This window comes from Sycon ciliatum, chromosome 10 (assembly GCF_964019385.1).
Source record: "Sycon ciliatum chromosome 10, ocSycCili1.1, whole genome shotgun sequence".
Classification (NCBI taxonomy): Eukaryota; Metazoa; Porifera; class Calcarea; order Leucosolenida; family Sycettidae; genus Sycon; species Sycon ciliatum.
Window position 1 is genome coordinate 10,516,858 of NC_088652.1, and position 9,797 is coordinate 10,526,654.

General features: G+C 48.9%; 2 protein-coding genes across 2 annotated transcripts in view; both read right to left on the bottom strand.

Moving 5' to 3' along the window:
- Nucleotides 1–2,551, bottom strand: part of LOC135825599 (uncharacterized) — a 6,621-nt gene extending 4,070 nt beyond the window's left edge. The window contains exons 1-3 of the mRNA XM_065338206.1: nucleotides 2,262–2,551; nucleotides 1,243–1,437; nucleotides 477–608 (exon numbers count right to left, since the gene is read on the bottom strand). Coding sequence (XP_065194278.1) covers nucleotides 477–608; nucleotides 1,243–1,437; nucleotides 2,262–2,376 — 442 coding nt within the window. The 5' untranslated portion in view covers nucleotides 2,377–2,551. The remainder of the gene's footprint in view (nucleotides 1–476; nucleotides 609–1,242; nucleotides 1,438–2,261) is intronic.
- Nucleotides 2,552–6,075: 3,524 nt separating this feature from the next.
- Nucleotides 6,076–7,929, bottom strand: LOC135826637 (uncharacterized). Its single transcript, XM_065339240.1, has one exon. It carries the CDS (start codon nucleotides 7,927–7,929, stop codon nucleotides 6,076–6,078), a length of 1,854 nt encoding a protein of 617 aa, XP_065195312.1.
- Nucleotides 7,930–9,797: the final 1,868 nt, after the last annotated feature.

The window sequence follows — 9,797 nt, forward strand, 5'->3', positions numbered from 1 at the left end:
ATGTCACAGCGTAATATATTCGTCTGGCTTAGAATCCTTTCGATGGCAGCCCAGTAACTATCTAAAATCAAAAGTTTCCATTTCACACTTCTAGGGGCTAGACAATTAATATATCCGGCATATCTTCTCATTGTTTTGTTTTGTTTATCATTCTCTGCCCAACACCCGTTTGATATCGATGTGAAGTAAGTATACGAATACAAATTCAAATACCTGCACAAGAGACTACATGTAGTGTGCACCGAGTCTGAACACGGCTGACCTGGCTGCGAAAGTATTATTATTATTATTATAAGCACTATCGCGATGTAAGCGGGGATGCCTACTTCACTTGTGCCATTCAGGATGATGATAAAGAGAAAGACAAACAGAAAGCTCAGAATCTTGAGGAACAATGCTGTAGATCGGAATAGCACATTTATTAATTTTATTATCAGTATCAGTGAAGAAGAGCACTGGGGACTGTTTTCACTTACCATCCTCGCAATAGTATCCCGTTCTGCCTGGCTGGCATTGACACATGTATGAACGACTGTCAGTGTTGAACACACACTCTCCCTCAGTGTTGCACGGGTCGAACGCACCAGCACATAACGGATTCCTACCGGCTGTTGTACAGAACAAGGTATCATAGAAAATAAAATGAAACAAAAACACTTTGATGGTTCACCAAAGTGACTTTACACGGAGGGTACTAGGGTATGAAGGGTGGAATGTAAGTATCCACAACAATATTATGAAGCAGACAGGAGATTGGGACAACACAGCTTGCTGTCTACAGCATTGGGTGTTACTATTAGGCTCCTCGTCATTCGTCTTGTAGAGCACTCTCGGTAGGCTGCTTTAGTGCTGATGCGTTATGTTTCGTTCGCTACCTTTCGTAGTTTGAGTACAACTCTGGCGCTAGAGCGACGCGCTATTTTTTTTAAATTAATGTCTGTGGTGCCCGCTTTGCACCATGCAAGGCCTTTAGCTCCGCTTACTTTTAACAACTCGTAGCTGTACCGATCAGGCCTAGATTACCGAAACAGCTTGCTGTCTACAGCATTGGGTATGAAGCAGATTGAATGATTTGTCGGGACAGTCTTGTTAACGTGAATTGGCCTATGTTTCCAAGAGTAAACATTATGTCTCACGGTTCTGAAGCACAAGTTGTCCTAGACTGTTATCTATTATGGATGTTCAAGTGTCGAAAGACAACAACTACTGAGTATACGAGTACTTTACATGTACTGTACATACCAAGGCAGTTCTTGAGCATAGTGGCATGAGCGTCCGTCATTCCCATCAGGAACGCCAGCACACCCGTGTCCAGCTCAAGCAGCTTGGCTTCGCTCATGCCAATGCTCTTGAAGATGCCCTCGTACTTCTCCGCCATCTCCTGCTCCACACCGGACTGGGTAATCCAACGAACCATACAACTTGGCCTTGCTGTGACTGCATGATAACAAAACAAAAATTAATACATTCCAAATATCCAATCTATCATCTCATGAATAATCCAAAATCTTTTTCTTTAGGAAAGAAAAACTACAAATCTCAAGCTATTCTTCACCATCATTATCTATAAGGACTCTGGAATTCATGAACCAGTTTTCCGGTATTCTCTCCAAATGAAATACAAGCAACCAGAACCTATGAAACATAGGGTCAAGTAGCATCACAAGGGTGGTGACAATTTCAATTAAAAAATTAAAACAAATTGTTGCATTAATCTACTTGTACGCAGAATTATGGTTGTGAATTAACCTACATGTACATTGTACTAGTTCATTACAACCTTTCAACGCCAGGAAATTTGCGCTTTTGAACAGGGAGTACGAGTAGTAATAATATAAAATACCGGTAAGAATGTAAAATACATCACAATGGAAGCGGTTGAATCCACACGAAGGAAACATATCTCTTGCTACTCGGAGGAGTGTCTTGGATCAATTTTCAGGCAACATAACAAACTGATGCCTTCAAGTGAAGCAGGACTTTAAAGATCACTACATAAAAACCTGAATACTTCACGTGAAGCAGGGCTTTAAAGATCACTACAACATAACAACCTGAATACTTCACGTGAAGCAGGGCTTTAAAGATCACTACAACATAACAACCTGAATACTTCACGTGAAGCAGGGCTTTAAAGATCACTACAACATAACAAACTGAATACTTCACGTGAAGCAGGGCTTTAAAAATCACAACATGATACACTCGCCCGCAGGTCAAGGGGCACACGCCACACAGAGAAAACAACTAACTTTACTTACCAAGCGGCACTTGATTGTCCGGCATGGCTGAAACGGGAACCGGGTCTCCAAGCGCAGGAACAGCCGTTGCCACTAGCAACATGATGGCGGCCAGCATGAAACATGGAGGCGGCATTCTGTGAGAGAGATTGATCAGTAGTCCCTGTGTGGCAGCTTACGTTGACGTAGGCCTTAACTCTTGAAAGGGATCGGAGTTCAAAATACAACTTCTGCCTGAGGAGAAAGAAACGGACTCGTTTGAAGAGAACGGCAAATGATTGCTAGTCTTTCTTCTAGGGAAATCTGAGAAATGGAGGCCACAGCAGGTACTTTTATAGTGAAAGGTCTTCACCCATTTTAAACGCTTCCATTTCTTCACATTAATTCTTTAACCTTGAACAAATTGTCATGTTGCGTGGTGATGTCTGCGGCATTCATACCTTTCATAGCTATTATTAATTCTTTACCAGTTCTATAATACAAATATGTGGATAGACATACATGCACATGTACATGTACATGTATAAACAATTACAGGTATGTCATGTACGTCATATACATGACATACCTGTAATTGTTAGTGAATAATCCACCCAGTGCAGTCCTGGCCAAAGAAATCCGACCTCATGAATCGGGAGGCTACTCGGCCCTAGCACCAAACATACCACTCTGCACACTTCAGCGCGACACTATACTGTATGTACATGTATGTAGAATATGCACTTTATTCATGAAGTTGGATTTCTCTGGCCAGAATTGTAGTCCCGGTGAAAAACTGTAGTATTGTGAATGACAACATCTCGCCGCTCGATTTAGAGATGGCAGTGGCATTGAATTGGCGGCAAGGTTCCTCATTGGCGCCGTCCATTGCGTTCATACAAGGCGAATGGTAGGTAGTTCAGTGTCGAGTCGAGTGGAATGGTAACTGTTTCGAACTCGCTGCCAACCTGGGATCACTGGGGTTAAGCAAACCTCAAATAACCAATTGTGTTATTGTTGCCGATAACGATCCAGACAGCATGAATGCGGTGGTGACACACACACTGTCATACACACACACACACACACACACACACACACACACACACACACACACACACACACACACACACACACACACACTGTCATACACACACACACACACACACACACACACGCCACACTCGCGCGTGTGCGCACATATACACACAAACACACACACACACACACACACACACACACACACACACACGCACATACTACATGGCTGCACATGCAATTTGAGCGCTTGCTTGCCAGCATAGAATGAGTAATGAGTGACAAGTGCGCCTCTGGTGATTTGCCTTTTGCGTTGACATACTCCCGCGAGGATTGACTTCCAATGAATGTTGGGCCCGCTCCCAGCTTATGTCATGGGTGTGGGTGGATGCTATTTTTATTCGTGCACTTCATTTGTCTGTCAGATAATGATTACCAAAGATGCCAGTGCCCATAGTTTTAGCTGTGTTCATAACACAGTCACGTGAGAGCCTTGTCATGGCCTTCAGCGTTCGATCGCTCTATTCACCTACACTCTAAAAGTGTTGGTATATTCATGGAGCGGATGCTTTCGTAGCCGCATCATCCGAAGACGATACGTCAATCAAATCTCTATTGGTGTAAAGACTCAATCTGCAGACAGTTAACTATTTCGACCTTGTTGGGTCTAGTCGGGGAGCGCAGAGTGACTGGTGGAACCGAGCGCAATGAAGTTTAATGAACAACAAAATATTATAATGATGCAAAGATGTGATCATTCCAATTGATCACTGTAGTCTCTACTAGTAGACGTGTTCCATTGATCTACGCTAATCGCTACTGAGTTATACAAAGACTTGCCTTTGGGCTGGTTATGAAGTCCATCGGGTCTGGAGTATTTCGGGCAAAGGCTGACCAAGTATGCAATCCGTGGGTTCACGTCCTTACCCTCAATGGGAGATAGAAGGAGAGAGAAATGGTGTGTGTTCGTGTGTATGTGTCCGCGTGTGTGTTTGTATAATGGTTTGCACGTGCGCTTGTGGTGCAACAACCTCCCAAAAACAGTCCGAACTGTTTAAAATCAGTTTTGCCCATTCATTCATCACAGACTCAGGCTTTCAGAGTAGGCTTAGATATACACTGTGCGTGCGTGTGTTTGTGTCATGGGTTTATGTATGGGTGTATGTTTGTTTGCTTGTGTGTGTGTGTGTGTGTGTGTGTGTGTGTGTGTGTGTGTGTGTGTGTGCGCGTGTGCGTGTGTGTGTGCATGTTTCCTCTGGTCCGGTGGAGGTCTTGGAGGACGGTTGTACTTTTTGGGGCTCTTGTTTCTGGCCTCCATCCGTGCTTGGTCTGGCCGTTGTGGACGGTCTGGGGTTTCCCCAGCCGTCCAGGCCACCGGTGCCTGAGGTAGGGTCTTCAGCGACAGGCGACTTGGTCGAATACGATGCCGCCACTCTCCTCGTCGCCCCCCCCCCCCTTCAGAGTCCTTCGCGAGGCCTTGCAAGCCCGCGAGTGGAGCAAACTACCGCACGAATACGACGACTTGGAATGTTCGCCCTGTTGTGGAGATTGATGGACCAGTTCAAACGGCAGCCGTGAGAGGAATCGTCTCCGATGATAAGCCGCCGGAGATGGCTCTCTCGTTGTGCTAATTAAACATGGCCCCTGACCTCTCAGCGGACTGCTGACTTTCCAATTTTGCCGCCGCTCGTCGTTCCATATTGTTGGTCCCACAAGTCCGTAATGGCAGTGTTTACCAGCACCCGGTATGTGTGTGTGTGTGTGTGTGTGTGTGTGTGTGTGTGTGTGTCCCCCATATGGTGAAGTGGTATGTGCAGCGATTTCCAATCGATAGGTTGCGGGTTCGATTCCCGACGATTATGGTCACACACGTCTTTCTTCTCTTTCTCAGACTCTTCCTGACTTTTCTTTCATTCTCCTGGGTGGTTACCAACAGCCAGTGCATGCCGGAGTATGTGGTGTGATGTGTGTGCGGGAAAAAAACTAAAAATAATAATAAAAGACCAAAAGGTAGGGATTCACTGGCCAGAAACAAGCCACTTCATAGCTGTGTGGTGTAGACCAGGCTGAATAGTGGCGGTCAATTTTTCAGCCTTGCAAGCTGTCGCATGGTGCAATCTCAGCACAAGCTGCCATGGTTTCTGCTGTGGCATCGTTATCATCACCTCCGGCGATGGTCGTCCAATGGTCCAATGGTGTGTGTGCACGGTTTTTGCTTGGTGGATTCTTTCGTGGACAGTTTTTTTGTGTGACGTGAAATTCGGCAACTGGATAACTTGTGCCCACATTTTTCTATGTTACAGTTTGTTTTCTTCCTGTATATTTTAGTCTGTCTCTGTCAGGTTGTTGTTCCAGTACAGCAGTAGTCCGTTCTGCTCCATTGTTTCATCTGTTTCGCCAAGTCTGCTAACTGATTCTCTATATTTTCCACTGCCCCTCATAGTCCACATGCTTGAGTGGAGGACGGCATGACCCGTTTGGGTAGCTGTGTCATAGTGCAGGGGCGGATCTAGGCTGTGCGAAAGGTGCTTGCGCATCCCTCGTAGGCTGGGAGCCGAAATCTGTAGAATGCCTTTTATTTTCGGGGTTTGCCACTTCAGAGGGAGGACTTGAAACTTCGCACAGAGGTAGGTAAGGGTCCCTAGAGGATGATTTGAGAACTTGGCAGTACCGAATGCAATACACCGGTATTCTAAACACCAAGAGTATTCACCGAAACTAATATTTGACGGTAGGAGTTGAAAATGGTGCAGCATTATCCACATTAATTTTTATGGAAAAGGGGTTGTTTTATGCGTAGTAGGCACATACAAGTATTTCACGAACTTGACGATTTAATGTACAGTAGTATGTACAGTAGTATATATTGAAAGGTCCCCAGCTCCCATGGTCCCATGGTTCCCAGCTCCCATGGTCCCATGGTTCCCAGCTCCCATGGTCCCATGGTCCCCAGCTCCCATGGTCCCATGGCCCCCAGCTCCCATGGTCCCATGGCCCCCAGCTCCCATGGTCCCATGGTTCCCAGCTCCCATGGTCCCATGGTCCCCAGCTCCCATGGTCCCATGGCCCCCAGCTCCCATGGTCCCATGGCCCCCAGCTCCCATGGTCCCATGGTCCCCAGCTCCCATGGTCCCATGGTCCCCAGCTCCCATGGTCCCATGGTCCCCAGCTCCCATGGTCCCATGGCCCCCAGCTCCCATGGTCCCATGGCCCCCAGCTCCCATGGTCCCATGGTCCCCAGCTCCCATGGTCCCATGGTCCCCAGCTCCCATGGTCCCATGGTCCCCAGCTCCCATGGTCCCATGGCCCCCAGCTCCCATGGTCCCATGGTCCCCAGCTCCCATGGTCCCATGGTTCCCAGCTCCCATGGTCCCATGGTCCCCAGCTCCCATGGTCCCATGGCCCCCAGCTCCCATGGTCCCATGGCCCCCAGCTCCCATGGTCCCATGGTTCCCAGCTCCCATGGTCCCATGGTCCCCAGCTCCCATGGTCCCATGGCCCCCAGCTCCCATGGTCCCATGGCCCCCAGCTCCCATGGTCCCATGGTTCCCAGCTCCCATGGTCCCATGGTCCCCAGCTCCCATGGTCCCATGGCCCCCAGCTCCCATGGTCCCATGGCCCCCAGCTCCCATGGTCCCATGGTCCCCAGCTCCCATGGTCCCATGGTCCCCAGCTCCCATGGTCCCATGGTCCCCAGCTCCCATGGTCCCATGGCCCCCAGCTCCCATGGTCCCATGGCCCCCAGCTCCCATGGTCCCATGGTCCCCAGCTCCCATGGTCCCATGGTCCCCAGCTCCCATGGTCCCATGGTCCCCAGCTCCCATGGTCCCATGGCCCCCAGCTCCCATGGTCCCATGGTCCCCAGCTCCCATGGTCCCATGGTTCCCAGCTCCCATGGTCCCATGGTCCCCAGCTCCCATGGTCCCATGGCCCCCAGCTCCCATGGTCCCATGGCCCCCAGCTCCCATGGTCCCATGGTTCCCAGCTCCCATGGTCCCATGGTCCCCAGCTCCCATGGTCCCATGGCCCCCAGCTCCCATGGTCCCATGGCCCCCAGCTCCCATGGTCCCATGGTCCCCAGCTCCCATGGTCCCATGGTCCCCAGCTCCCATGGTCCCATGGTCCCCAGCTCCCATGGTCCCATGGTTCCCAGCTCCCATTGTCCCCAACTTCCATGGTCCCCAGCTACCATGGTCCCCAGCTTCCATGGTTCCCAGCTCCCATGGTCCCCAGCTCCCATGGTCCCCAACTCCCATGGTCCCCAACTCCCATGGTCCCCAGCTCCCATGGTCCCCAGCTCCCATGGTTCCCAGCTCCCATGGTCCTCAGCTCCCATGGTCCCCAGCTCCCATGGTCCCCAGCTCCCATGGTCCACAGCTCCCATGGTCCCCAGCTCCCATGGTCCACAGCTCCCATGGTCCACAGCTCCCATGGTCCACAGCTCCCATGGTCCCCAGCTCCCATGGTTCACAGCTCGCATGGTCCACAGCTCCCATGGTCCCCAGCTCCCATGGTCCACAGCTCCCATGGTCCACAGCTCCCATGGTCCCCAGCTCCCATGGTCCCCAGCTCCCATGGTCCCCAGCTCCCATGGTCCCCAGCTCCCATGGTCCCCAGCTCCCATGGTCCCCAGCTCCCATGGTCCCCAGCTCCCATGGTCCCCAGCTCCCATGGTCCCCAACGTGCATAAATGTTGTGTGGTATCCAGCTGCGATGTTTCCAGAACCGGTATGTTTGCATAGACCATCCTGGTGAGCTGGACTGTATGGTAGGGTTGAACCACTGCCACGGTATAGAACTCAATTGTACACACCACATCGATGTTTAGTCTAGTTTAGTTTACTAGTTTTATTCCACGTTTTTTTGTTCCAAGTTTTATTCCAAGTTTTTTTAGTTTTATTCCAAACCATACCTGGCTGGAGCAGCCAATGAGCACTTGGCGTGGCGATTGAAGGGTTTTTATAGCCAACCACGGCTAGCTAGAAAAACGAATAAGAAGTTGAAAAAGTAATTCCACCTCCACCAAACACGCTCTCTGGCCGACCTCACGCACCGGGAACATGACTCCAAGTTGTAGATACCTGTACTCACAAATACTTTTCCTCCATTCAGCGCTGTTTCGACCAATATACTCGTAGGTGTCATCAGTGAAGGTTGAGAATAACGAATGGCTAGAATTAATTTGAAAGCCGTTAGTGAAATCCACCAATCTAGAGTCATACCCGTACGTCTCAAAGTAAAACTTCATTGCCTCCAAATGACTCTTCTTTAGAGGTTTGGCATTGTTCTCAGACTGCATGGGTACAACTACAAATTGGTTCTTTTCCAGGCACTGTGATGAAGCTGGAATCATATTAAAAGAGCACGAAAGGGTAAGAGTTGTGAAGGTTATTTTAAAAGGATTCATCAGTATGAGGGAAAGTTGCCAACGGAACAAATTGCCTGACGCCACCAGGTCGCGAACGAGGGACTTCCATCCCTGGCTTTTGACCGGTGATGCTCTCCCAACAGCTACAGCTACAAGGAGGACTAATTGCACTGTACGCATTTCATGTATGTCGACAATCCGTCATGTATGTGTAAAATGTTATACGATGATCGCAAGGCACACAACGAAAGGGAAAGAGAGGATTTGTTCAGAACAATTTTCTTGTTACATTCATCAGTGAATCTACATAACAATGGCACAGTGCAAGCACAGTGGAATTTCTTTATTCACAAACCGGCCCAAAAGCCGCTGCTTACCCTTTGAGAAGTCGTACGGAAAAGGAAAAGAAGAAACTTGAAGAAGCAAATATGGACTAAAATTGCGGTCTAAAGCAGGGCTTTCCTGAACGCCGCTCCGCTAGTACATGTACATGTAGTATTGAGGCAAGTGTATGACGACTTCACTTGGAGCCTCCACATGCAAAGCAAAGGTATGTCGATAGCCAGTTGAGAGCATAAATTCTCAGCATATAGAACACAAGTGCTGTATTTTCCGGAGTATAGTGCGCACTTTAGATGTGCTATTTCAAGCCCTAATTCGCAGGTGCGCACTATGCTCCGAATATGAAATGCATGTACTTCAATGCAGATTGAAGTGCGCACCCCCAATGAAGATTTGGGGTGCGCGTTATACAAAGGTGCGCTCTATACTCCGAAAATACGGTACAAGTACAAGCCCCAGAAATGTGAGTTGAGGTAATAGGTGGGAGGGTAGAAAGAAAATGCGTGGGAATAAACTTTCTGATAGCTCCAAACTCGGAAGTCAAAAACTGAAATGACAATGCAAATGACATTGTGCTGGGTCAAGTCGTGCTGGGCTGGCTGCTAGCTAACCTCACTTGCACTGCAATTTCAGTATTCCAAAACTCATTAATTTTTGATAAATTGGTACCCCCCCCCAACAACCTCACAACAAAGCAACCATGTGTTGATAGCATGTTTGCTGGGAGTGTCCATTCGAGCCCAGTGCTCAGCTAGAGCTGGCGGCGCCGGCAGCTGTAGTATAGCCGTGCGGGATCTCTTCGGCACGCCAATAAACCTATTGCAGCCACC

What these genes read in the sequence shown, in the direction of transcription:
- LOC135826637 (XM_065339240.1), bottom strand. Translation starts at nt 7,929, where the DNA reads ATGGGAGCTGGGGACCATGGGAGCTGGGGACCATGGGAGCTGGGGACC.